The 27188-nt window shown below is 66.3% G+C and overlaps 5 protein-coding genes across 5 annotated transcripts; 2 read left to right on the forward strand and 3 right to left on the reverse strand.

Moving 5' to 3' along the window:
- Positions 1 to 257: 257 nt before the first annotated feature.
- Positions 258 to 3088, reverse strand: EMIHUDRAFT_96551 (hypothetical protein; the record flags this gene model as incomplete). Its single annotated transcript, XM_005767266.1, has 5 exons — positions 258 to 440; positions 828 to 1381; positions 1910 to 2424; positions 2483 to 2970; positions 3044 to 3088. 5 exons carry the CDS (start codon positions 3086 to 3088, stop codon positions 258 to 260), a joined length of 1785 nt encoding a protein of 594 aa, XP_005767323.1.
- Positions 3089 to 11213: 8125 nt separating this feature from the next.
- On the reverse strand, positions 11214 to 13152 carry EMIHUDRAFT_197529 (hypothetical protein; the record flags this gene model as incomplete). The annotated part of the gene is made up of 7 exons (XM_005767267.1): positions 11214 to 11363; positions 11506 to 11549; positions 11760 to 11884; positions 12077 to 12102; positions 12473 to 12507; positions 12662 to 12988; positions 13143 to 13152. 7 exons carry the CDS (start codon positions 13150 to 13152, stop codon positions 11214 to 11216), a joined length of 717 nt encoding a protein of 238 aa, XP_005767324.1.
- A 3782-nt stretch (positions 13153 to 16934) lies between these two features.
- Positions 16935 to 19114, forward strand: EMIHUDRAFT_432725 (hypothetical protein; the record flags this gene model as incomplete). Its single annotated transcript, XM_005767268.1, has 5 exons — positions 16935 to 17489; positions 17643 to 18369; positions 18449 to 18825; positions 18896 to 18948; positions 19036 to 19114. Coding segments are annotated over exons 1-5 (1779 nt in total), but the record flags the coding sequence as incomplete, so codon positions are not given.
- A 1452-nt stretch (positions 19115 to 20566) lies between these two features.
- Positions 20567 to 22375, reverse strand: EMIHUDRAFT_432731 (hypothetical protein). The gene is made up of 2 exons (XM_005767269.1): positions 21875 to 22375; positions 20567 to 21614 (listed from the first exon to the last, which is right to left on the reverse strand). Exon 1 carries the CDS (start codon positions 22276 to 22278, stop codon positions 21880 to 21882), a length of 399 nt encoding a protein of 132 aa, XP_005767326.1. The 5' UTR covers positions 22279 to 22375; the 3' UTR covers positions 20567 to 21614; positions 21875 to 21879.
- A 1192-nt stretch (positions 22376 to 23567) lies between these two features.
- Positions 23568 to 25804, forward strand: EMIHUDRAFT_448273 (hypothetical protein). Its single transcript, XM_005767270.1, has 3 exons — positions 23568 to 23788; positions 23857 to 24979; positions 25163 to 25804. The coding sequence occupies exons 1-3, from the start codon at positions 23586 to 23588 to the stop codon at positions 25742 to 25744; spliced, it is 1908 nt and encodes a 635-aa protein (XP_005767327.1). The 5' UTR covers positions 23568 to 23585; the 3' UTR covers positions 25745 to 25804.
- Positions 25805 to 27188: the final 1384 nt, after the last annotated feature.

Here is a 27188-nt window from a genome sequence, read left to right on the forward strand (position 1 = left end):
GAGATTTCCGGACCAGGGCAGGAGGGGAGCGCGCGCCCGAAAAGAATTTCCGGTTGCGGTATATTGTATATATTCCCACCCCTCGTTTGGCGTGTCCGTTGTATTTATTTATTTATTAGGTATATTGTGTTGTCTCTTTTCTTTCTTTCTTTTAACTGCACTTTCCAGAAATTTTTCTTTGTTTTCTGCTTACCGAGACAGATCTAACGTCAACGTCAGCGTCGACGCCGGTGTAAAATCGACTACACCACCGCCTTTTAGGACGCCTCGAGCCCCGCGTCGCGCAGCACGAGCAGTGCCGAGAGGCGGCGCTGCTGCTCCTTGAGCACGGCCGTCGCCGCCGCGAGCCGCTCTGCGCCGCTGCGCATGCCCAGCGCCTGCGCCCGCGCCGACGGCGAGAGGGTGGCCGACGCGGAGAAGGAGAGGAGCTGCCGCTGCGCCTGTGGGAGATTGGAGGGAGAGGGGAGCGGCTCTGGGGGAGAGGGGCGAGTGCACTGAGGGGCGGCGGCGAGCAGTGGCGGCGGCGAGCAGTGGCGGCGGTGTCCGCGGAGGAGGAGGCAGCGGCGGCGGCGCGCCTCCTCCTCGCTCTCCACGCCCCAGCCCGACGCCACCGCAGCGAGCAGGCTCTCGCGCGGCGGCGCGTCCTGCCCTGCGGAGCGCAGCACGCCGCTCCTCCGCTCCACGAGCGCCTAGCCAGCAGTGGAGACTGCGCCGTGCCGCCCCTCGCCGTGTCACGCTCCTACGCGCGTGGCCGGGATCTCGCGCCCTCGCGGTCGAGCCCCCCCCTGAAATCTCGCTCCAATCTCAATCTCGGAGCAATCTCGCACCTCGAGGCCGAGCCCCGCCTCCTCGCTGCCGTCGCGGACCTCATGTCCCCACTCCACGCGCGCCTCGCGCCCTGTCGCCTCCGCCACAGCGGCGCCCTCGCCAGCCTTGGTGAGCCGCTCCTCCATCTCCCTCACCGAGGCGTGCAGCTCTCTCAGCTCGGCCGCCGCCGCGTCGTCCTCTGCTCGCTCCTCGGTCGGTAAAGAGTCGGTAAAGAGCTCCACCCCGCCAGAGAGGTAGTCAAACTCGGTCGTCTCGAGCTCCTTGAGCTTCACGCGGCCGACGCACTTCAGGTTCGCCCAGACGCCAATCTCCTCGGCGCCGGTCCGAAACTCCTCAATCTCCAGCAGAGACGTGACCGAGGCCACATTGCCCTGCGGCGTGAAGAGGACGGCGCCGAGGCAGTCGTGGTGCTTGGATGCCGCCTCGGAGAAGAGCGTGATGAAGCGCGCCTCGTACAAATGGACCTGCCGCGTCTCACCGGGCAGCAGCGCCTGGTCGAGCGGGAATGGCAGAAAGCCGAGCTCGAGCGGACTGCCGGCTGCGAGCCACTCGGCTGCGCCCATGCGTGGAGCCGCGCGGCGAGGCCCGCCGGGCGCACAGCGAGGCCCAGGCGCGCAGCGAGGCCCAGGCGCGCAGCGAGGCCCAGGCGCGCAGCGAGGCCCAGGCGCGCAGCGCGGGCGTGCCACCGCAGAGGAAAGGAGAACTGCCAGCATATGTCCGATAACCAAGGGCAGCAGAGAGCGTGTAGGTGGACCCCTTCGCGCCTGTGTGCTTGTGCGCCCAGCTCGTGCGCCCGCGTTTTTTTTCGCTTCATCTATCTAGGGAACGCCTCTTCGCATACACCCCTTCTCACAACATGCACATGTGCATGCACATGTGCATGTGCATGTAGTGTTCGGAATCCCCCACGGCCACCCAAGAAGGAAGAAAAAGGGCGACACGGGCCCTGCCGGCGGCTCACGACACACGAGTGAAACGATATCAAGAGAGACAGTCAGACAGACCGCGCCGCCCGCTACTATATTATCTGGCCCTCCCTCGCCCAGGCGCGGGCCAGGCACAGGGAGAGCAACGAGGCGACCGCGGCCAGGCCCGCGCTTAGCCTCGAAGGCGGTTGTAGCAAGCGACTCCATACGTCCATAGCACTCCCTGGCGCCCGGCGCCGTGTGCTCGCGGTATGCGGCATCCTCTATGGGCGCGAGCATGAAGCCGCCGATGGCCGACGCAACCATCAGTGTCGACCGGGTCTGCCCAAACGACGCGGATCCAAACTCGTCGTCGACGATGAGCGGGGTCAGGCACCACGTCGCGCCAAAGCAGCAGCCGACGATCACGGCTCCCACTTCGACCGACTGGAGCTCGAATACCAGAAAGGCGTTGACGCCAGTCATGGTCACTGCGGCGAGGAACAGGAAGCCGGTCCTTGAGATGCGGCGCTCGAAGCGGTCGGAGAGGCCGCCCGACGCAACCCTCGACACCGCGCTCGCCACCGGCCAGAGCAGGGTCACCTTTGCGGTGGCTGAGGTCTGGCCGAGAGCGGTGTCGATGAAGCTGACGTTGTTGATGAACAGGAGGGCATTGGCGACCCAAAGATGGCTAAGAGGCCCCAAAAGGGGGCGCGACACAAGGGGTGGCGAAAGCGCGGAGCCGCCACTTTGCTCGCGCCAACGCCTCCCTCCAGTCCACTGCCGCATCCATCCAGTGTACCGCTGTCACGTGCACTGGCGTCGCCGGCTGGAGGTGCGTGTATGGCTGATGGCCCAGCAAGCTGACGCCAAAGAGGCACCCTGCGACGAGGAGGAAGAAGCTGCCAACGCGAGGTGAGAAGTGGAGCGCGTAGATGGCGCTGAAGAGAGCTGGCGAGAGGCCAAACGCGCCGTCGAGTACCCCTATCACCTTGCCGCGGTTGGCGGGCAGGAAGCCCTTGTAAGCGGCAATCGCAGACATGTAAGCGAGCGAGGAGCTCTGGCCGACAAGTACGAACATCGCCGCCGTCGCCTCGAAGGACCGGGCGGGCGATTCAAGCGACTTGGCGGTGGCGGTGGCGGTGAGGATTGCGGCCACCAGAGCGCCGGTCCGCGGTCCGAACCTGTCCACGAAAACACCAATGTGCGGCCCGACGCAGAAGCCCAGGTTTGACGCCTCGGCGAGCAGTGACACCTCGCTGTCTGTCAAGTGCTTGACTCGCTTCACGTCGCCACCAAAGGCCGTACACCATGCCACACACCAGGAGCATCGCCACTGCAGAGGCGAGCGACATCGCCGCCGCCTGCGGACATCGCCGCCGCCTGCGGTTTCGTGACCTGCCGCCACCTGCTCCAGCTTTGGACGTGCGTCCCTGCAGCGTTAGTGCCGAAGCAGAAGCGTTTCACTTTTGAACCAGAAGAAAAACTCGGAAAAAGATCCTACGGGAATGTACGTAAGAGCCACATACACTGAAAAAGAAAAATCGTGCGGGGGACCAGCTCGGCGAACAAACGGGAAGGCGGCGTTTTTGACCGCTGACATTGAAGCAGTGATCCGCCTCCTTCTCTCCGCTCCATGCCGCCACCAAAGGGCCCGAAGCCGAGCCACTCCTTCCTCCGCAAAAGGAAGCAGGAGACTGGCTATCTTCAGGCGGTCACGCCACCGGAGGGTTTGCCGACGACGACGCCTAAATCGCGGAGCCTCGCACCAAAATCGAGGGCCTTCTCGCCTGGCGGCGGGTTTGGGGGGGGGCAAGGAAAACCTTCCGAGGGCCCACTGGACAGCCTCCGCACCATCCCTCCGGGGCCGGCGCCGCTCGGTATGCTGGGTGTGATGGCGCTCATAGTCATCGGCACCGTCGTCTCGCTCTCGGGCGTGACGCAGGTCGGCGACGACGTCGCCTTCGTCTACCGAAACTTCCCGTCGCAGAACCTGACCTTTGAAGACGTCAACAAGAAGTTTGTCGAGATGGCCGAGGCGATTGACGATGCGGTCGACCCGTGCGAGCAGGAATGCCACATGCCCACCCCGGCCCTCGCCTCAGGAGCCCACCCCACCCTGCCTCCATGGCCTCAGGAGCCGATCCACGAGGACTACGTCTCCACCTGCTTCCTGCGCCGCATCCTCCCTCCGCCCAACGAGATGTTGTACCACTACCTCCGGCTCGCGCAGCCCTTCTGCTGCCTCGCCGCCCTACTCACGCTCGTCCGCGCCAGGCATCACTGCCGACCACACCTCGCCACTGCACCCTCGCCGCACTCCCTCCCCTCTTGCCTGTGCAGGCACGCCCGGTCGCTCTACGTTGGCGAGGCGAGCTCGACGGGCAATGACGGCAAGCTTCACGCGACGGAGGTGCTCTACACCCTCGGCGTCAGTGCGATGGAGCTGCTGGCGGTGTGCGGCGACCGCCGAGCACCGGGGAGCGAAGCGGGAAGCGGCGATCCGACTGGTTCCCCTCTCTCCTCCCGTAGGTTGTGGCCGCCTTTACAATGCTCGCGAGCGGCTTTGTCATGTTCCGGGTGCCCGTGCCACACTTCCACCTCCCCTCCGTCCAGATCCGAATCACGACCCGCCCCCACAGCCCCCTCCAGCCTCCCGCACATCTCCGCATCTCCCCACGCCCTCCGTGTGCGGTGACAGGTGCTTGTGATTCCGAGCCGCGCGTCGGAAGTTTGCCACATGACCTTTGACCTGATGGGCGAGTCGCTGTACAACGACACGGCCGGCGGGATCGGGGGCTTTGCTAACGCCACGGCGCCACCACCCGCATCACTCCCGCCCGGCCGCACCCCATGCCTCTGTGCCTCCACGGTCGGTCGCACCGCTACGCCCGGCGCACCCCCACGGATCCGCGCCCCGTCCGCGCCAGGTGGACAAGCTGCAGCTCTTCTTTGACGACCGCGAGGCGCTGCTCACCATTCCGTCCACCCACTCTCCCCTTATTGAACGAGTCCCTTGAGCCGCCCCCCCTTCCTCCCCTGGGTGCCTGCCAGGCGTCGCTCAACTCGGACATCGACCTCAACACATCGCTCCGCCACATCGGCTCTCTCGTGCCCGAGACGCGCGCCCGAGGTTGCGTCGAGACTGAGCCGAGATCGAGCCGAGTAGGCTCGCTCGGCCCCGACGCTCGGCCCGGAGGCTGCGTGGCGGTGCGTAAGCTCATCGGGTGTGGCCGCCTCGCCTCCAAGGTGCGCTCCGCCTCCCTCGCCTCCGCCTCCCTGGCCTTCCTCTCCCTCGCCGCCACCACTGCTCGCCGCTTGTGCCATTGCCTACCCGCCTCCTCCAAGCCACCCGCCTCCTCCAAGCCCACTGACACCGCGCCCGCCGCCATCCCTCGCTGCGACGCCCGCGACAGCACACGCCCGCAACACGCTCACGACAGTCACGACGCGCCCACGGCATGTGCCGACAGGTCTGCCACCAGCTTCCGGGCGTGATGAACACGCTGTACTGGGCCATCGCGACGCCCGCGCAACGTCAGCCTCCCCGGCTCGGAGGGACGCGTCCACGACGCGTCCCGTAGGTCGCGCCTGACGCCTACGTCGACCTCGGTGACCTCGGCCCGGTCTGCGACAAGGGCGAGGCTGTGGTCGACACGGTACGCTCCCCTCCACCCTCGAGCCCTCGCCGCTGCCCTCTGTTCCGCACGCTGCCCTCTCTGCTCCTCACGCCCTCGCCCCATCGCCCTCGCCCCACCGACCTCGCCCCACCCTCGAGGGAGCGTGCTCCCCGCCACACGACTGACTGCACACTCCTGTCTGCGCAGGCCGCGCTGATGTGCGACAACGAGACGGCGCGCTTGGTGGGCGGCAGATGCCCGACAGACATTCGTCCACATCCTTGCTGCAGCTCTCTCCCGACAGCACACACGCCCTCGACCGTTCCCGCTTCCCCCCACCCGCAGAGCATCGCCACCATGGCGGAGGAGTACGAGCTGCAGAAGCGCGAGCTCCTCGACACGGCATTCTCGTACGCCATGGACCAGATCGGGCCGATGGTGCACGCGTACATCATGTCGCAGGCCAACGGCACCTTCCCTAACGCGACGGAGCTGCGCGAGATGCTCAACGGCACCGCCCGGATCGAGGAGATGCGCCCGATCTGCGACGATGTGGCCTACATCGAGATGGGCGTCATCCGCTGGTTCGTCGGATCGCTCATCGTGCTGCTCTGTGCCGTCCTCTCCTTCGCCTACTGGGGCGACTACACCAACTTCGTCATGCTGTGGGAGGCGGACGCCGTCTCGAAGAACGTGCCCGCCGGCGCGGTGCTCGCCGGCGGCGGCTTCGTGCTCGGCGGCCTCCTCCTCTACAGCGGTCTGATGGTCTTCCACGCGGCCCTCGCGGCGGTCGAGGAGTCGGTCTTCTCGGTCGAGGAGGAGCTCGACCTGCTCAACGGCACGATTTCGTTGGAGTACACCACGCTCGAGCTCGTCAACGGCTCGTACGCGAACGTCACCCACACCGTCAGCGGCCGCCAGGCCGACTTCATCCACTCAAAGATTGTCCAGGTCGTGGGCCTCGTCGTTGGGGTGCTCGTGGCCGCCGCGGCCCTCGCGGCGCAGCACGGCATCGCGGCGCGCGACCGGTACGACTCGTCGGGCAAGGTGACCGAGTCGCTGACGGACAAGTACCTGCCGAGCTTCTTGGCGGGCCCGCTCGAGCTGCTCATCTACGTCGGGCGGCTCCTCAAGGACGTCACCGCGGTGCTCATGACCGGTGTCCTCCTCCTCGCCGCGTACGCCGTCCTGAAGGTGAACCTGCTCCAGAAGAAGGACCCGCAGATCGTGAACCTCCTCACCAAGAGCGCGATGGAGCAGCCCCTCTGCGGCGCGCTGCAGCAGCTGCCCTTCACGCCGCTCGTCGAGGCGGCCGGCCCGCTCGCTTCCTCGGACAGCTTCGTCTCCGGCTTCGAGGCCATCGGCCGCTTCTCTGCGGAGGCGGGGCCGCACTAAGAAGCCACCCGAGCAGACGTCTCTAGGCGGACAGCGCCGCACCCTCCCGCGCCACAGGAGGGCTGGCCCGACGCATACCCGTCCTCGCGCCTCGTCAAGGACCGCGCCGTCCGAGGCATGCTCAAGCAGATCCTCTCGACGGTCGACATCCACGACATGTGCGAGAAGACGCTCAACGTGTCGGAGTCCGTCTACAAGTCGGCCTACACCTGCGTCAAGCTGCCGTACACGATCGACACCGTGGTGTGGCTCTCCTCCACCATGGTCTCCGAGAAGGACCCCGCCCTGCAGTGCCCGGCCGGCGGCGACGGGCCGACCGGGTCGGAGCGGATGGCGGTGTTCGCGTCGGGCCTCCACGATCTCGAGGGGCCGTGCGACGCCACCATGGAGTGGGTGTCCAAGTGGGAGCACCTCTGCCAGCTGGTGGACCCGGATGCCTTCGACGAGGACGACCCCGCGCTCTCGTACGGCTTCAACGTCTTTGGCTCCCTCGGAGGCCTCGGCAGCATCTTCGGCCTTGGCGGCTCCTACTACCAGCCGCCGGACGTCGACAGCGGCGACCTGGACTACGACGACTCGTACGGCGAGTACATGGCGGAGAAGAAGGCGGGTGCCGTGGCCAAGCACCAGCGCAAGGAGTCGATGGCGCTGCTCGACGTGATCCGCGCGACGGTCGCACGGGCCGCTCGGCGGCCCTAGGCTCGAGAGCGTGTGGTGAGACGCGTGCCGTGACTGCCGGTCTAGGTCGAGCTGCTCAAGGCGTCTAAGGAGTCGTACGAGGCGACGCGCCCCACTCACACCCCCGAGTCACAAGAGGAGGCGTGGCAGGATTGCGAGAGGCGTGACGTTGCTGCTCATAGGTGATGTACCCGGGCCAGGCGGAGAAGATGGCGGACCGGATGCTCACGTTCGACCGCACAGACGCTCTGCACTTGGTCAACATGACGGCCGGCTTCGACGCCGACGCTGGCATCGCGTCTGTCTGCGAGACCGTCTACGGCATGCAGTGGGCCCTCGTCACCGTCTTTGCCGGCTGCCTCACCCTCTTTGGCGTGGCGTGCTACGTCTTCTACCTGCGCACAAAGTACTACCTGATGGAGACGCTCGCCGACCTCAAGCGCGCCTCGCCGCCCCGGAGGAGGCGAGGATCGCCCCGAGACTGCGTGAGATCACGCCCCTTTTGCCTCCCACCGCGTAGGCTCGAGCTCATCGAGTACTTCGACGTCGACAACGACGGGCTCGAGGCGTCGGAGCTCGCAGGCAAGGCGGGCATGAAGCAGGTCATGGCGGCGGAGCTCGCCTGAGCTCGCGCTGCGGGGGGCGGTGCGCAGCTCTCGTCGTCGGCGGCGGCGGCGTCGCCGCTTCCTGGCATATACGCCATGGAGAAGTTTGTTCGAGACCTCGGGAGCGGCCGCGGCTATTCACACCTCGGCAGTGTGGTCTGGGCCGGGCAGGGCAGTGTGGGTTTCACACCCGGTGCAGGTAGGGGATCGGGCAGGGCAGTTGTGCGGCAGTGTGCGGGCAGGGCAGTACGGCAGGGCAGGGCAGGGCAGTTGGGGTCATAATTGCAGGGCTGAGATTCGGGATCTCAGGTGGTGAAAAAAAAGGGGAGACAATTGCTGTGAACATGGAATTTGAATAACAATCTCAGTGAGATGTGTGAACATGACGGCCGATCGACGAATTACACGCGCGAGCTGGCGAGCTCATATCTGCATCTCAATCTCAAATCTCAGGGGGTCGCCGTGTGTATCCTTGATGCGTGACACTGCACTACGACTACTCCTCGTCCGACGAGTACTCCGTCTCGCCCTCCCACGCCACGACGGCGTGGGACAGAAATTTTGGATTCCTTGGTCGACCCCCGCAAGCCGGGCAGTCTCGACAAGACGAAGGAGGCCTGGCCCCACGCACCTGAGCACTGCCTGTGCGTGCCGCGTCGCCCCAGTCGCGGGCCTGGCGTGGGGTGGGAGAGGGTCTGTATACGTTTGTGAGGGAGGATGTGTAGCGTGTAGGTTGCCAAGTTAGACGCGCCGGTGAATGCCTGTGGGGCTGGGGGGAGCGTCGTCTGTCAGTGTGTCACACACATGTTTTCATTTATCATGTTCGATTCCCTTCACATAAACGCACAACCCCCGGGCCCGAAATCGCATTCCCTTCACACCACTTGGCACTTCGCACAGAGCCACAGAGCACACACAGTCGACATATTTCAGATCTATTACAGTTGTAGTGCGAGGCAAGTGGATGCAAGCTAGCGGAACGAGTCGCTTTACACGGTGGGTGGGTGTGTGTGTGTGGGGGGGGGGGGGGAGGGGGGGGGGGGCACCTGCCTGCTGGCTCGGTGTCTAGCCCATCGTCCGTGCACTGCCCGCGCATGTGTGCATCAAACGCTTAGGAAAAGAAATTCTGGAAAGAAAAGTTTTACAACAAAACTCACCACACTAGGCACGGGACTGGCGCGCACTGGCACTAACACAGGTACACAACGGAGCCCACAACTCCATCAGAAAGAAAAGAAACCGCGTGACAGCTCCGCTTCTCAGCAGCGTCGCCGATAAGAGCTGTGGCCATGAAGCCGCCGCCCTTTGTCGCAGCCTTCTCCGAGCCGAACACGTGCGTGCTCCTTCCCGCGAGCGCTGCTAGTGCATCTCTCTCTCTCTCTCTCTCTCTCTCTCTCTCTCTCTCTCTCTCTCTCTCTCTCTCTCTCTCTCTCTCGCCTCGCTGCTAGCCCTCGGCGACGGTCGCTGATCCGACCCACGCTCCCTGCGCAACCGAAGCGCCTCTTCACTGCCGCCGACTAGACTTTGTGCCCCGGCATATAGCTTCCGTGCCGCCACTACCGCTCCGTGCCCGCGCCGCCTGCGTGGCCGCGCCGCCCGCGGCTCACAAAAGATGCGCTCCACCCCTGCAGGATCAAGGAGCAGCAGCAAGCGTTCCAGGCGCTGAAGAAGGCAGCGGGCAACACGCACACCGCCAAGGGCGGCATCGCCAACATGGGCGTCCTGGTGCTCGGCGTCGTCGGCTTCCTCGCCACTGCCAAGGGGCTGTACAACATGCAGCGCGGCATCAACAAGTACCCCGCCCCTGCTGACTAACAGCAGGGGAGCTGCGACCTCCGGGACTGATATCCCGCCCGCCTTTCGTATGCGCGTACGTGTGCTGCATGCTTAGTCGACTAGAGCGGCCGTGTGGGGGGCAGGCGGGGGTGGGCGGGCCTATGCGCGGCACCACTCGAGCCGCACCCACACACCGCACACGCCGCAGCGGGGCCCGCCTCAGCGCCTCGACGGCTTTTTATTTTTATTGTCTATTGACACGTCCTATTCTCGCTAGTTGAGATGGGTAAAACAGGAGCAGCAGCAGCCCCCCCCCCGCGGCGCGGCGCGCGCCGCCCGCCGCCATGCGTTCCGCGCGCTATATGGCCTACGGCTTTATGCGGCGTGCAGGACTGGCTCGCTGCATAGATCGTTCGTATATACATACATACAATATAGAGAGAGACACGCACACGGGGCACGGGGGGGGCCGCTCACCCGCTCTCACTGAGCTGGGACAGTCAGAATCAGTGTCTGAGCCGCGTGTTGCACGTCGCTGTGGCGGCCCGGGGGGGGGGGGGGGGGCTCGACCTTTGTCCCTTCAAATAATTAAACGATAGAGAAGTCCTGCTCCGAGCAGGCCGAGCAGAAAACAAACAAGGGACTCATCTCGTCATCTCAACATCATCAGCGCACCGACGCACCACCGCGCCGGGCGCCCACAAGTACAGTAAACACAACAACCCCCCCCCCAAATCAACGGCAGAGCCCACGTCGGCACGAGACGTAGGCACACAAGAGCCAGGAGAGGGTCAACCATACACCAGCACGAGTACCGAGAACGAGGAAGGGCCACCAGACGACCAGAGAGGCCAGCGGCGGAGCGCTCAGTGCCCAAACAAGGGACTCATCTCGTCATCTCAACATCATCAGCGCACCGACGCACCACCGCGCCGGGCGCCCACAAGTACAGTAAACACAACAACCCCCCCCCCAAATCAACGGCAGAGCCCACGTCGGCACGAGACGTAGGCACACAAGAGGCAGGAGAGGGTCAACCATACACCAGCACGAGTACCGAGAACGAGGAAGGGCCACCAGACGACCAGAGAGGCCAGCGGCGGAGCGCTCAGTGCCCAAACAAGGGACTCATCTCGTCATCTCAACATCATCAGCGCACCGACGCACCACCGCGCCGGGCGCCCACAAGTACAGTAAACACAACAACCCCCCCCCCAAATCAACGGCAGAGCCCACGTCGGCACGAGACGTAGGCACACAAGAGGCAGGAGAGGGTCAACCATACACCAGCACGAGTACCGAGAACGAGGAAGGGCCACCAGACGACCAGAGAGGCCAGCGGCGGAGCGCTCAGTGCCCAGTGCGCAGAACGGCGGAGCGCTCAGTGCACAAGAGGCAGGAGAGGGTCAACCGTACACCAGCACTGGCGGGGCGCAGGGCTTGGTCTTTTGCTGGCACTCGACCGCGTGGAGCGAGGGCGCGTTCCTCGCGCCCGCAAAGTCCGCCGTGTCGAAGCCGACGACGGAGCCCCACACGGCGCCCGTCAGGTCGGCGTCCTGCGGTGTGGCGAGCCACAGGGGAGGGTGAGAACAAGGGCCGCCGGAGGGAGACGCGAGAAAGGGCAGGGCCGTGCGGTGCACGCTCGGCGTGTACGCCGGCGTCTGATCGCGGGTGGGATAGAGAGTGCGTGTAGCGGACCTTGAACGACGCGCCGGTGAGGTCCGCCTCGAATAGGACGGCGCCTGATCTCGCGCATCGAGGTGTGACCTCCCTCTTCCCTCCCTCTCCCTCGCTACCCTCGCTACCCTCCCTCTCTCGCCGCCACAGGCCCACGTCGGCACGGAGAGAGGGTAGAGAGGGGCGGGGGGCGCTAGGGCGTTGTGGAAGCGCGCGGCCAGCGGGGACGAGACAGCAGACCGGGAGGGAGATACGGACCGGGAGGGAGGGCGGACCGGGAGGGAGGCGCGCGCCTTTGAGGCTCGCGCCGTCGAAGCTCGCTCCGCGCAGGTCCGCAGTGGTGAGGTCGGCGCCGTTAAAGGACGCCTTTGGAGCGTTGGCATTGGCGAGGTTCGCCAGCCTGCGGGACGACACGAGGGGGGTAGTGGAGGCGCGCGCCCATGCGGCGCCTGCAAACCTCGACTGGCCCATGAGTTCGAGAATGGGGAGGGGGAGGGAAGAGGCCCGAGCAGGCGGCACGCCGGCCCTCCAAGAAAGAGGATGTGCGCGCCCAGCATCTAGACTCGCGGGCGTGAGGGTGGCGTTGAAGAACTTGGCGTCGTCGAGCTTTGCGTTCACCTGGCGGGCGAGCTCAGGTGGCGTCGGGAGGGGCAGGGCAGAGGGGCGGGGCATGCTGAGTAGGGCATGTGTGTGTGTGTGTGTGTGTGTGTGTGTGTGTGTGTGTGTGTGTGTGTGTGTGTGTGTGTGTGTGTGTGTTGAGCCGAGCCCACCAGCACAGCATCGTAGAGAGATGCGCCCTGCGCGCCAAAGGAGGGCGCCACTCAGACGCAGCCGAGCAGCCGAGAGGCAGCCGAGAGGCAGCCGAGAGGCAGCCGAGAGGCAGCCGAGAGGCAGCCGAGAGGCAGCCGAGTCACGGTTCGAGAGGTGGGCCTGCCTGCAGGTCTGCTCCGATGAGGGAGGCGTCGGTCAAGTCTGCGTTGTTGAAGACCGCCCGCCGCGCGATCGCCCCCTCGAAGTAGGCTCCTGCGGGGCGGAGGGGTGCTGCCGGTGCTGGCACCGCCGCACGGGCGGGTGTGGAGGTGGGTGGGAGTCGAGGAGTCGGGGAGGCTGCCCAGTGTGGCGGTGGGGGTGCCGGTGGGTGCGCCGAGGAGGCTCCAGGAGGAGGGATGCCGCACACCCCGGAAGGACGTCTCGCTGCCGAGCAGGCCGACCAGGACGGCAAAGGAGAAGCGCGCGAAGTCGGCGTTCGACTTGGAGATGTCGGTTCCTGCGAAGCGGCATCGCAAGTCAGTCACCAGACGACAGCAGTCCAACACCCGCCCGCAGGGGCTTGTGCCGCTCATCGTGAACTCCGCAAAGTCGCAGCGAGACCAGTCCCCGGCCTGCATGTTGAGGGCGTGCGTGCAGCGGCCAGCCGACTTGGCGCCCGCCGCAGCCACGCGAAGCGGGCCTCGGAAGGCGTTCCGCGAGAGTGGCGTCACCTTGACCGAGCAGCTCGCGTCGCCTGGATGCGAGAGTCGACAGGCTGGCGAGCAGAGACAGGGAGAGGGAGAGGGAGCGGGATCGCGCCTTGCTTCGGCGTCGCCCCTGTGGGCGGAGAGGTGAGCAGGCTGCAGCGCGGGTAGCCGCTGTACGACGTGAAGCTGGTCGCCCAGCACCGCTTGTCATCCTGACACGCCACCTGCGACGAGGCAGGCGCGGCGGTGACACCTCTCTGCCTCTCCGTGTCGGGCGGAGAACGAGCGGCGATGGCGGCGGTGGGGGCGAGACGGCTGGAGGCGGGGGCGAGAGCGGCGGCATGCCGGACGGCGGCGGAGGCGAGGCCGGCGGCGGAGGCGAGGGCGGCGGCGGCGGAGGCGGGCGGTGGTGGCGAGGGCGGCGGCGAAGACGGCGGCGGGGAGGGCGGCTGCGGCGGTGGTAGTGCGAGCGGTGCCTGGCAAGCCTCGAGCGTCTCGTGCCCCCATGACACGCGTGAGGGCGCGCCGCTAGTAGCGAGGATGCAGTCGCCAGGCACGCTCACCCAAATGACGTGCAATCCGGTTGGCGCGCCGTCAGCTACAGACTGCGCTTTCGCCGCGTATGCAGCAGCAGCAGCATGAAGAGGATTGCGGCGGCCGCGCGTGGAATGGGAGACGGAAGCGACATACTCGGGGAGGACAATCACACGAGACCGGCGAGGCGCCGAAATTGAATCCCACGTGCATCTCGCGTGCGTTACAATCCTCTTCGTCAGCACTGGGTTGGCGCGATTTCTTCTTTACCGTAATCAACAATCGAGAGTGTGTGCCGCCAAGGCGGGACCACTCGGGGACAGTGCCGACGGGACGCGGCTCGAAGGGCGTGGCTCCGCAGCACGACTGGCACTCGTCGCAGAGGCCTCGCATTCGACAAGTCGGGAACGGCTCTACCCGCAACTTTCTCGCTAACACGCGCGCACCGCCGAGCCTGGGGCGGGCGCGCTGCGGCCGCACGTCTAACTTCGTCATAGTGCCACGACGTGCGGCCTAGATTTAGCCCACGCGCCTCTGCTCGCAAACACTCACCCATTTGATTGTCACTGTCCGTGAGTGCGAGAGAAGGCTAGCCGCAGGCAGCTAGCCCGTGAGGAGAGCGTCCATAGACACCTCACTTAGACCCCACACACGGTCTCGTCTGTGCCTCGCCGGCCGGAGAGATTGCTAGAGGTGGAGCATGCTGCTCTAGCCTCACATGTCACTTCATGTCGTCTGTTGTTTGAGTTGTGCCCTTGTTTGTGCCCTTGGCACCGTGGAGTGCTGGGGGGGGCGACAGGGAGGATGTGGCCTTGAGTTATGTGTACGCCGACTCAGGGTGTGTGGCAGCCAGCTGGCTGTGTGTCTTGTGAGCTTGTTTGTGTCTGTGTGTCGCTCGTGCGTGTCGTCATCATCTGTCTAGCGTCCACCCATACCGCGTTGGTGCATAGCGGGTGGGGAGGCCCTAAAACGGCGGGAGGGGTAGGGCTATATCGATAGAGCTAGAGGGCTCAACCACCCCTCCACCCCTCCACCCTCCACCCCTCCACCCTCCCGGAGCGAGAGGGGTCCGTCCTCGAGCCCTCCCACTTCCACCCCTCCGACCAGAGGGCTCGCCAGCCCACAGGGCTGGAGGGCGACAGAGGGGTCCCCGTCGGATCGGCGTCGGGAGGGCTCCACAGGGTCCCATAGGGCTAGCGCGCTGGGAGGGTGGAGCGGTCCACCGGGGAGAGGGGTCAGGAGGGCTGGGCGAGGCGGGAGGGGTGGTGGGGTCCAGGAGGGCTCGCCGCCCCCCCGAGCTCGGGTGATAGGCAAGAGGGCTCGGGCGCCGGGTGGGCTCGGAGGGACGGTCGGACAAAGAGAGGATCTTCGTGGCGGGAGGGCTCGAGAGGGGTCGGAAGGGCCTCCGGGAGGGGTCGCAAAAAAAGAATGGCGCGGAGCTTCCGAGAGTGCCCGCCACGAGAGGGTTAGAGGGGTCGGAGGGGTTTAGAGGGCTGGAGGGCTGCAGGCCTGCTGCCGCCCATGGACGCGGGTCAACCGGCGACGGCGCCCGTGATCGAGGGACCGGCGACGGCGAATGAGCTGGTCTCTGCGCCGCACGACTTCACCCACGTTCGCGACTGTGGCCATCCAACAGTCTGCCGGCGCGGCGGGCGCATTCGAATGCGCCGGCCGCGCCGGCAGACTGCCAGTGCTATCCGGGCGGGCCTGCTGCGGCAGGGCGCTGCAACGCCGCCGCCTCGCCGCCACAGCAGCGCCGCCCCCGCATGGCTGCCGCCAGCAATGTCGCCGCCAGCCGCCGCCCCCAGCCGCCGCCGCCAGCTGCCGCGAGCACTGCAGCGACAGCTCTGCTGCCCAGGCGCCGCCGCGGCCACGAGTGTCACCGCCACGAGTGCCGCCGCCGTCAGCGTCGCCATGGCCGCTGCCGCCGCCAGGCGGGCGAGCGAGGAGCTCCATGTGTGTGTGTGTGTCTGGAGGCTGTGGCGCTTCCGTTTTAGCGGAAACCCCAGGTATTTCGAATACCAAACGCGCTTCGTGTTTGCCTTGAGGAGCGCAGCGACGAGTCCGTAAGGAGCGGCCCCAGCTTGCTGGGTGCGGCGCCGCCGCGCGCCGTATCGAGAGACTCTGTCGGGGCAGGTTAAAATAGCGCCGCAGGCTCCCCGGGCCTCATGATGTGTATTGCACCACTTCCGTATGCCTGCAGGGTATCTTTAACCGAGCCCTCCGAGCCCTCCGAGCCCTCCACACCCCTCCACACCCCTCCGACCCCTCCGACCCCTCCGACCCCTCCGACCCCTCCGACCCCTCCGACCCCTCCGACCCCTCCACACCCCTCCGCGAGCCCTCCGAGCCCTCCGACCCCTCCGACCCCTCCGACCCCTCCGACCCCTCCGACCCCTCCGAGCCCTCCGAGCCCCCCGAGCCCGGCTCGGTGGCTCGCCCCTCCGAGCCCTCCGGGCACTCCATCCCTCATGAGCCCTCCCGAGCCCTCCCGAGCCCTCCAGCGCCACCCTCGTGCCTCTCTGCCCTCCGAGCCATCCGAGCCCTCCGAGCTCTCCACCCCTCCCGAGCCCCACCCCTCGCGCTAGGGACCCTCTTGCCGGACGACACCCTCCGAGCCCTCCAAGCCCTCCAAGCCCCCCGAGCCCTCCAGACCCCTCCATCCGCACAGCCCCTCCGGCCCCTCTAGCCCCCTCCGACCCCTCCAGCCCTCTCTAGCCCTCTGGACCCCTCCTACGCCTCGCTTTTGGCCAGCCCTCCAAGCCCCCACCCCTCCTGGGCCCTGCCGCCTGACACCTCTATCGGTGGAGGGCTTTAGGTCACGGTCCACACTCCCGCCCTCCCGACCCCTCCACACCCCTACAGCGGCACCCCTACCCCTCCCGCCGTTTTAGGGCTTGCCCACCCGCACTCCGTTGGTGTCCAGTCCGAGCCTGGCTGTTCTTCACCTTTCTACCTACCTACCTAATCAACAAGCAAAAGAAAAGCAACGAACGGCTTCTTGTCCTCGGCGTGGGGGCTGCCCGCGCCGCCTAGCTCTGCAGACGGGCCCTCCAGCCTCCACCCTTCCCTGTACTCGTAATCAACTAATCATGTAGTCCCCGCATTCGCAATCGTGGGATCGCTTGTCATGTGATGTGCGTTGTGTCCCCGCCGGGCTTTCTCTCTCTGTATTTATGGGTCAGCGACGTCAAGAGAGAAGAGAGTGCTTGCTCTCTCGTCAAGAACAAGCAAGCGGCAGACGTCCTCTTACCCTCGGCCCCAGTGGGGGGCGCCCACGCCGCCTAGCTCTGCGGACGGGCCCCACCCTTCACGTACGGTTCATTTAGTCCTCACACTCGCTGTCGTGGGATCGCGTCATGTGACAGAGTGCGTTGTGTTCTCGTTTTGTATCCATGATGTGATGGAGTGCGTTTGAACTCGACGCTTTCTCTTTACAGGCGCCACCTTGGCCGCCATTATTGTCATCCATGATAGACCATCCCGCGTCCTGGAGCTGGCGGTGGCGCGCAGTGGCGGTCGTCGCTGCTACAGCCTGCTCCTTGGCTGTCGCCTTGCCAGCCGTCGTGAGGTTGCCAGGCCGGCTGAGCGCCCAATTCTCCACCCACACGGCGGCAGCTGCCGCGGCAGGACCAACCACTGCTTTCGAGGATGGAAGCTCCGCCGCTGCAACGCCGGGGCCGTTCAACAAATCCACGCCACACAGTGCGTCTGGCTACGCCGCGAGAGGGTTCGGGAGCTACGGGTGGGAGCAGCCGTCGTGGGCTGCGGCAATGCAGCAGGAGGCCAAAGCGGCCCAACAAAACGCGCTGAGTAGCAGCCCCGTCGGTGGGCTCGTAAACAGCGCGAAAGAGGCGGCGTCGGCGGCGAGCGCGGCCTCGGCCGCTGCGGCCGAAAGCGCGAAGCAGCAGGCCAGCAAGGCGAGCGCAGCGTCTGCTGCCGCAGCCGAGAGCGCCAAGGAGCAAGCCGGCAAGGTGGCGCAAAAGGTGGGCCTCTTTGTCCCTCTGCCGCCAGGCGAGTTCCGAGACGCGACTCCCACACGCGCCCAGGACTCCACCCGCGTGCAAGAGGGGTGCTAGAGCCTCGCCTGGCACCGTTCAGACCCTCACTTTCTCTCCGCGTCATGGCTGTCTCGGACTCACACTGCTCCCCTCCTCCCCACCGCAGCCAAACCGCCTAGCCCGCCTTCGCCGCCGGCACCGCCGGCGCCGCCGCCGTCATCGCCGACCGCGTACAACCAGTTTTTGCACCTGCTCGACCTCGCCGAGGCGGAGGCGGCACGGCGGGCCGCCACCGGCAGCGGGGACGGCGGCGGCGGCGGAGGTGGTGGCGTCGCGGCGACCGCGGGAGACGCCGCGGGGGAGGCAGAGGGCGGGGCAGAGGGAGGCGGCGGAGGGGCGGTCGGCGGAAGGGGGCGGAGGCCCTTTGCGTTTGTGGTCTCGGGCGGCGGCTTCCGCACGATGACGGCGGGCATGGCCTTTGCGCGCGCCCTCAGCATCGCCTTCGACGAGGAGACCAAGGCGGCGGAGGAAGAGGCAGAGGCGGGGGCGGAGAGGCCGGGAGGGCGGCAGTGGGACGACGTGACGCATATTGGTGGCAACTCGGGCGGGCAGTGGTTCGCGGTCCCCTTCGCCTTCTCGCGTTCCTTCTACCGCAGCCTCACCGCGCGAAACGACTCGCTCGCGGCCGAGGCGGAGGAGGCGGCGAGAGGGGAGGTGGACTGGGCGGAGGAGCAGCCGACGGACCGGGCGGCGGAGACGGCGGCGGAGACGGCGGCGGAGACGGCGGCGGAGGTGGTGGAGGAGGTGTCCAAGGCGTTGGCGAAGAGCAAGCCGCACTACGACGAGCACGGCTACCGCGAGATAGGCGAGATCCTGAGCGAGTGGGGGCGGCGGTGCTCAGAGCCCGCCCGGAGTCGGGGAGGGCCGGGCAGAGGGAGGCTTGGCTGACCCTTCTCGGAGCCTGGCCTGCAGGTACTCGGACGAGCTCTTCCGGATCGGCGGGCTGGGCGCCGCCTCTGGAGTGTCGTGGGGGGAGGGGCAGGGAGTGTGCCCCCTTCACCTCGCCGCGTCGCGTGCAGGCATCGTCTCCACCTCGCGCTGCGACGATCTCAACTCGCTGCTGTCGCGCGTCTCCGAGCACATGGACATGATGTCCTTCCCCACCGCCAACTGGCGCACCTTTGTCGACGCCACCCTCTCCGCCACCGTCCGACACGAAGAGCAGCTCAGCTACGCGGCCGAGCGGGCGGGCCTCACCGGCGCGTCCCTCGTGCAGCAGTTCTCGCTGCCGCCAGACACGTGGCTCGGCTCGACGCCGCGAGAGGTGGTGGCCCGCGTCCCGCCGCCAGGCCGCTCGCGGTGCGCCTCGGCCGCACCACCGGCCGCACATGGCCACATCTCGCGCGTGTGCCTCGCCAGGCTATTCTGCAGACGCCACGCTGCCCGTCGCGCACGTCGACGCGCCCGCCCAGGACCGCGCGCCCCAGAGAGGGGGAGAGGCGAGAGGGGCAGAGACGAGAGCCGCACGCTCCCTCACCCTCTCGGAGCCTTTGCCGCAGGACGACGGCCGCTCCTTCCGCGGCTTCTTCGCGCCCGGCCTCGACGCGCACGGCGACGCCGTCACGCTGCGCCAGGGCGCCCCCATCGGCGCACGCAACTACACGTGCGGCTGCGGCTGGACCGGCCGCCACGCGTGCCCCGCCTCTCCGACGCGCGGCAGCGACAAGGACACGCCGTACGCCAGCGACGACGGCAGCGCCTGCTTCCGCTACTGCTGCCTCCCGAAGCCGCCGCCGTCGCCGCCCGGCGCGCGCGTCCTCCGCGCGCGCTTCCCGCGCTTGGACAAGGACGTGCTCGTCGGGGAGGCGCGCGCCGCCCTCTGCCGCTCAAGCACTGGCGAGGAGTGATTGACGACTCGTTAATCAATTGGTTAATTAATTATTGGCGAGGAGTGATCGACGACTCTTTAATTAATTGATTAATTGATTATTGGCGAGGAGTGATCGACGACTCTTTAATTAATTGGTTAATTGACGACTCTTTAATTAATTGATTAATTGATTATTGGCGAGGAGTGATCGACGACTCTTTAATTAATTGGTTAATTGATTATTGGCGAGGAGTGATCGACGACTCTTTAATTAATTGGTTAATTGATTATTGGCGAGGAGTGATCGACGACTGATTAATTGATTATTGGCGAGGAGTGATCGACGACTCTTTAATTGGTTAATTGATTATTGGCGAGGAGTGATCGACGACTCACGCTGAATCGTTGTGAGTGGAGGTGAGCGCCGCCTCGTCCGCCGCCGCCGGCCTCGCCTCGTCGCCGACGCTGCTGCGCGAGGCACTGCTCCGCACCGTCACCTCTCCGGCGGCCAAGAACTTGCTGCCGGTGCCCGAGCTGCTGCAGAAGCCGTTCGAGTACTGGGCGGCCGACCACATCCAGAGGCTCGTGGAGGAGTGCATGCCTGGCGGCACACAGGCAGCGACCCTCCCTTTCCCCGCCCTCCCTCCCTCCCCGCCCCGCCCACGCTTCGCACACCCCGCGCGAGCAGGACTTGGGCGTCCTCCTCGACCTCCGCGTCGCCTGCGCCGACCTCGGCACTTGCACGAGCGGCGGCGACGCAGAGGGCGGCGGCGAAGGGGCGGAGGGGGCGGAGGAGGAGCGGGTCGGGTTCCGCGGCGTCGACGGCGCGTACACGGACAATTCGGGGCTGGCGATGACGCTGGCGACGGCGATGGCGGACTGCGAGGCGGGGCGGTCGCGGCTGGACTGCTCCGAGCGGACGATCGACGTGCTGCTGGTGGACGACTCGAGGCCGAATTAACTAATTAAGCACTAATTAACATTATTAGTTAATTAGGTGCTGCTGGTGGACGACTCGCCATTCGACGCGCCGAGGACCAACGACCTCGGCCGCTTCTTCTCCGACTCTGGCACTCCGCCGGGCGAGTTTTCGCAGCTGCCGCCCTTCTGGGCGCGGGTGCCCGGCCTCACCCTCTTCGCCGAGCCGTACCCGCGCAACTGGTCGCAGTACAGCTTCGCCGAGGACGGAGTGCGCCACGTGCAGAACAACCCGTTCGTCTCCGCGGCCGACCTGCCCTCGACCCTCGAGGTGGATCTGCCCGGCCCGCTCGGCACGGTCGACCTCGTACCAATGGCGCACCAGCTCAAGGACGGCGCCGAGGAGCTCGCCGAGATCACCGGCGGCGCCCTCCAGGACGAGATCCGCCAGCAGGTCGAGGGCGCGCAGCAGGACTCGTACCGCGGCTCGCACGTCACCTCCGGCACCTTCACCACCATCGAAAACACGGCGTGGGGCGTGCGCGCCGGATGGAAAGTGCGGCTGCTCGCCTTCGCACTCGACTACCCGGAGGTGAGCGGCGCCCCCCTGGACTCCTCCCCGATCGTGCTGCCCCCCAAGTTGGCGCGCAACTTCTTCCGGTACCTCTACGGGCCTATCGCGCGGCGAGAGATCGTGCGCGCGACGCCGATCATCCAAAGGTGGCTCGCCGGCCACGATGGCGTGGACGGCGTCTGCGGCGACTGCCTCCACGACCGCGGCTTCGGAGCCGCTGGCCTTCAGGACGACCCGCGCGACCCACCGACCCCTGACGCCGGCCGTGACAAGAGGCACCGACAAGAGGCACAGCCACAGCCACAGGCAAGCGCCCAGGTGGCCCCCCACGCCCCAGCGCCCAGGCCTGGTGCTGGAGCAGCCGCCGGAGGACTAGTAGCGCGTACGGCGTAGTCTGAGTGGCCAGGCGGCGGGCTTGGTAGTGCATGGTAGCCGTATACTGTTTAATCTATTATCAAATTCTAGTTTCTACTTCAGCAAAACCTCGCCTCCACTTCTCGCGAGTCATGGCATTATAACATGTGTATATGTGTGAGAAGATATGTGCGGACAACGCGCGCGCGGTACGCGCGCTGAAATTACTCAGACTGATGACCGATGTTGCATGACGGTCCCCGCCGTTGAGTCCAGCCCCCATACACAGCCCCATGCGCGAGGGCGCGCGGAGGGCGCGCGGCGTGGAGGGCGCGCGCGCAGCACGCACTGGCCAGCACACGCCCCCCCGAGTGCCGTGCGCCTCCGGCTCAGACCAGTGAGCCCGCCGCATTCTTCTTGGCCTGAGGGGGCGGGGGGAGGTGGTCGGGGTCAAGGACGCAGTGGTCGGCGGAGTAGGGCTCGGGGTGGGTTGGCCGACGGGGGCCCGCGTCAGGGCCGGGGGCGACGGCCCAAGGGGTGGTGGGCTGGGAGAGCGTGACAGGGGCGAGGGGCGGCGGCGGCGGCGGCGGCGGCGGCGAGGACAAGGGCGGCAGCTGCTGGCGGCGGCGGGCGGGTCGGCGGTGGCGGAGGAACGGTGGCGGCGGCGGCGGGGCGCGGCGGCCTTGTTTATGTACGCTTTGTCGGGAGGCGGGGTTTTGATGTCCCGCGCCTTGGCGCCGCCGCCGCCGCCGGAGAAGGCAAAGAAGGCGATGAGCAGCAGGAAGACCACGCCCAGCCCGATGGGCGTGTCGCCGCAGCTGTTGTCCTCGACGAGGTAGAGGCTGCCGTTGATAGCACTGAGCGACCAGTTGAGCGGCGCCAGGCAAGTGTGGTTGAAGATGCCGTACAGAGGCTCACAGGGGTCGTCGTTGGTGAAGGCGGAGCAGGGTGGCAGCGGGACGACGTCCTCGTACGAGTAGCCGCCGCCGAAGAACGGGAGAGCCATGTCTCGAGACGCTGTGGGACGCGCGGTGTGAGGTGAGAGGTTGGGCGTCTCGGAGGCGGTGGGGGCGGGAGCGGGAGCATGGGAGCGGGAAGGGCTCGCGGGGGCGAGCCGAGATTGGTCGCGAAGCGGCAATGTCTGGCTGCAGGGACGGATGGGCGCGCCGAGAGGCGGTAAGGTGCAGGAGGAGGAGCCTCGATGAAGAGCGCTGTGCGCCGCTTTTCACTTTTTTATTTTTTTGATTTTTTATTTTCTACAACTTGTGCATGTAGGCGCTTGAACCGCCCATAAAAAGTGGGAGGCTCTCTGCTGCCGCGGCGCCCCCGTCGGTGCGAAGGCGCCCGGCGGCCGCTTGGTGCCCACGGCCCCACGCCGACCGGCTGGCTGCTCTCGCGGCGCCGAGGCGTACCGCTCCGCTCTCTTCTCGCGCGCTGCGAGGTATCTTTTGGCATGTGAGCGCTGGCAGGAAACGCCAAGTAGCTGGTCTTCCATGTCTGCGGCCACGGGCGTGCGGGCGGGCTCGCCGGGCTGGGCGAAGCTCCGAGCGGGTCTTCGAGCTCGCCGCCCGCGAGGAGCCAGCATGGCTCGTCGCTCGACGGGAGCCTGCCCAGCATGCTCTCGGCACTCTGTACAGCCTCGACAAGCTGTCTGGGAAGGCCTACAAGGCCAGGGCGGGCCGCCTCAGGCGCGATGGCGCGCTGAATGGTACCATGACTACGAGCTCTCGATCGGGTCGCCGGCAGCGGGCTCGCGCGGCGTGCTGCTCGACGGCAGGCCGCTATCCACCCTTTCAACAGTGTCTTTTCACTCGCTTCTCTCGCTGCAACCGCCTGCGGGGGCCGGCGCCGGCCACCTCGCTTCGCCAGCGCTGCCTACACCTATACGACACGCGCATCGGCTCGCCGCCCGCGTCGCCTGCGGCGGGCCCGCGTGGCGCGACGCTCGTCGGGAGGGTGCTCAGCAGGCTGTGCAGCGCAGCCTGACTCACTCAGAGCGCCGCTGATGCGGCGTGGGGCCGCCGGCGGCGCTGCTGCCGCGCACACTGCGCTGTGGGCGCGTCACCATCGTGTCCTCGCCGCGTCGCCGACGCCACTTGCGGCTCGCGGCTGCCCTGCCCTTCCCTGCCATCGCGCAAACAAACACACACACACACACACACACACACACACACACACACACACACACACACACACACACACACACACACACACACACATACACACACACACATTATCGTTCAACGCAATATTGGAACGTAGTGGAAATATAGTGTTAACCCACCCCTTAGATTATTTCCAGCTTCGCCCCCCCGCGGGTGTCTGACTAAGCGCTTCGGCACCAGGCACCCATCCAGCCACAAATCCGGATAAAGTCCGCCGCTTGGCCAGGCATGAAGTGTGGCTGCCTGGGTCCGACGTGCTGCGGCATCTGCGGCCTTGCTGACGTTGCTGGCCGGCCGCGACTCACGCGCGACAATGCCGCGCAATGGACGCCTCCGCCGCTGCCCGACAAGAGGAACGAGGACAAGGCCGCCGAGCGCAATGCAGATGATGGGCTGCCGACGCTGTGGTTTTGGCAGATGGAAGGCTACCGGTACGCTGCGTGTGTGTCTGCCCTACCTGCCTCGTGGGTTCTCAGTAACACGCGCGCGCTCGTCGCAGGTGGCCGCTCGACGCAGCTGGCAAGGGCATCGGGCGCATCTACAACACCGCCTCGAGAGCCTGGACACGCCTCGCTGGTGACGACGACTTCCGAGCGGACGAGACGGGGGGGCGCTACCTGCGCGCGGATGCGCAAAGAGAGCGAGAGAAGGAGCAGGAGAGGGCAGAGGAGGCGCAGCAGTGGGCCGAGACGGCTGCGGCCGATCAGCAGGCCAGGCGCTCGCGCGTGGAGCAGCGGCGTGCAGCGGACGATCAGATCTGCTCACGCCACACGCGTGTGAGTGCGCCGCGCGCGGCTCGCGAGGATGTGCGAGGGCGGAGGCTGCGGCAGTGGGCGAAGCGCTTCCGCGCGCCGCCGTCGTCGGGCGACGAGTCGTCCGAAGACGACGACTTTAAGCTCCAGCTCAGCTTGTGCCGGTCTCGGGCTGACCGGCGTGAGATGCGCTTCTGGCGCCGCTGGGAGCGCGACGGGCGCCCCGAGATCATTCATCCACCGCCGCCCACGCCCGAGCAGATCGCAGCGGGCCTCATCGAGGAGCTGGTGTGCACGCTCGAGTACGAGGCGCGCAAGGCCGAAGTCATCGCCGACGGCGCCACGCTGTACAACAAGAACTGCTTCCGCATCGACGCGCAGTCGCGGCGGCATGACGACGACGACGCTGCCTTCGTGGCGTACCCGGACGGCTCGCGGAGCTGGGTACATCGGCCCTTCCGGACGACGTACGACCCGAACGGCGGCAACGCGCCGGCGGACCTGCTCGGCGAGAAGGATCCGCGCCTCCTCGTCATGCCATGGGCGACCGACTACTGCTTCCGCGAGCCGGACGTCGTGGAGGGCGCGACTGCCGAGGAGGTCGCGCAGGTCTGCACGCTGCTGCGCTCGCTCTCGCGCTTGCTCTTGCTCCTGGGCAACAGCTGCAACTCCAACCCGTATGCCCCGCCCGCGCTTGGCTGGCTCAAGGAGCACCTCGAGTTCCGCCGCTGCTGCACACACGACTGGTGCTTCGAGGTCGGCGTGCCGTGCACCGTCGACGATCCGGAGCGCGTCCTGGTCGCCGTACTCAGCGTGCATGAGACGTGGCACATCTCGCAGCTCGTCGAGTGCTGGCGGGAGACCCGGCACGTCTTCGGCATCGACGCCTTTCCGCGCAGCACCGACATCCGACCGAGCGACGCCGCCGCCTCGAGCGCAGCACCGCCGCCGCCGCCGCGCCAGCCGCGCGAGCTTGTGCTGCCCTTTTGGCGAGTGCCCGTTGGCGGCTTCCCTGACAACTGCATCCCCCAACCGTACGACGAGTATCTCGAGTTCAAGCAGATCGTCGAGCCGATCGTGCAGCGCACAGGGCGGGATTACTTTGCCGTTTGGAACGAGCAGTACAAAGAGCATCAGGCGCAGTCGCCGTGCCTCCGCTCTAGCCGCGACGTGCGGCTTGGGCTCGAGCAGCAGCGGCTGGCGTGCGGCCAGCACCATCTCCGCCCCCTGCAGCCGGTGTGCGTGCGCGTGAGGCCGCGGCGAGACTCGCCAGCCACAGAGGCTATCGCACGCGAAAAGGGCGTCTTTGCGCCTCATCTGCCGAATAGCGAGGCGGCCTTCAAAGCGGGGCTCTCGGCCAAGGCGCAGAAGTGGGAGCAGCGCTACGTGTGCATCTGCGGCGCCTCGTACGAGGAGATGCTGCTCGTCGCGCGCAGCGACGACATCGCCCGGCAGTCGCGTGAGGTGTATCACGAGATCCGCAGACAGTGGATGATCGAGGAGGAGCGCAAGGAGCAAGAGCGAGAGGAGGCGATTCAGCGAAAGCGCCAGAGAGTAGCAGAGCCGCCGCCAGCTGAGCACCCACTCGGACTGCCTTCTGGATTTGACAACGGCGTAGTGCCAGACGCTGTTTAGAACTGTGGTGTAGGTAGGTAGGTACGTAGGCAGCGCCGAATATAAATTAAGAATAGCGTTGAACCCATGCAGAGCCTTTATTAATCATCGGGTAATAATTATTAATTATTAATCATCGGGCGGCGGCGCGGCGCGGCGGCGGGCGGCGCAGCGGCGAGGCGACGCAGGGCGGGGCGGCGCGGCGGCGGGTGGTATAATTACTTATTAATTAATTAATAATGAATTAGTAATCATCGGGCGGCGGCGCGGCGCGGCGGGCGGGCGACGCGGAGCGGGGCGTAATCTGCAGTTACCGAGCGGCAATGGTCGCGCCGCCCTCGACTCAAGGGGCTGCCTTCCAGCCGTCGCTGCTCAGGCCGGGGGAGGGGGGGAGACCTCCTGTTCCCCGCGGAACGGGAGCAGGCCCCTCCTTGCCCGGTCAGGGCGGTGGTCGTGCCATCGTCGCTTCGTACTCGAAACCACCACGCCGCAACCGTCGCCGGCGCGCGACACGTTCCCGTAGGCCGGACTGTCCTCGTCGAGAGTGTGTGTCGCCAAGGCGAGACGCACTCAGGGACAGTGCCGACGGGACGCGGCTCGAAGGGTGTGGCTCCGCAGCGCGGCTGGCACTCGTCGCAGAGCAGGCCTCACCTTCGAAAAGTCGGGCATGGCTCTACCCGCAACTTTCTCGCCAACACGCGCGCACCGCCGAGCCTGCGGCGGGCGCGCTGCGGCCGCACGTCTAACTTCCTCATAGTGCCACGACGTGCGGCCTAGATTTAGCCCACGCGCCTCTGCTCGCATACACTCACCCATTGAATTGTCACTGCTCGTGAGTGCGAGATAGGGCTAGCAGTAGGCAGCTAGCCTCTGAGGAGGGCGTCCATAGACACCTCACTAGACCCCACACACGGTCTCGTCCGTGCCTCGCCGGGCGGCGAGATTGCTAGAGGTGGAGCAAGCTGCTCTAGCCTCGCATGTCACTTCCTTTCTTCTGTTGTTTGTTGTGTGCCCTTGTTTTGTTCTCTTGGCACCTTGGAGTGCTGGGGGGGGCGACAGGGAGGATGTGGCCCTGAGTTATGTGTACGCCTACTCAGGGTGTGTGGCAGCCCGCTGGCTGTGTGTCTTGTGAGCTTGTTTGTGTCTGTGTGTCGCTCGTGCGTGCCGTCATCATCTGTCCAGCGTCCACCCATACCGCGTTGGTGTCCAGTCCGAGCCTGGCTGTTCTTCACCTTCCTACATACATACATACGCTTGAAGGGGGAGGACGGCACGCCGCCACCGCTCGGGGACGAAGAGAAAAGAATAGGGGAAAAGAATAGAAAAGAATATATCCCGACCCGGACCACCCCGATGGTTGCGTGCTGCTAAAAGAAAGAAAAAGAAAACAGCCAACCAAGGGAGGGATGGGAGGACGGCACGGCCGCCACCACACAGGGCGCGCTGATGAAGGTTGAAGCGACAG

Source organism: Emiliania huxleyi (assembly GCF_000372725.1).
Source record: "Emiliania huxleyi CCMP1516 unplaced genomic scaffold EMIHUscaffold_5, whole genome shotgun sequence".
Taxonomy (NCBI): domain Eukaryota; phylum Haptophyta; order Isochrysidales; family Noelaerhabdaceae; genus Emiliania; species Emiliania huxleyi.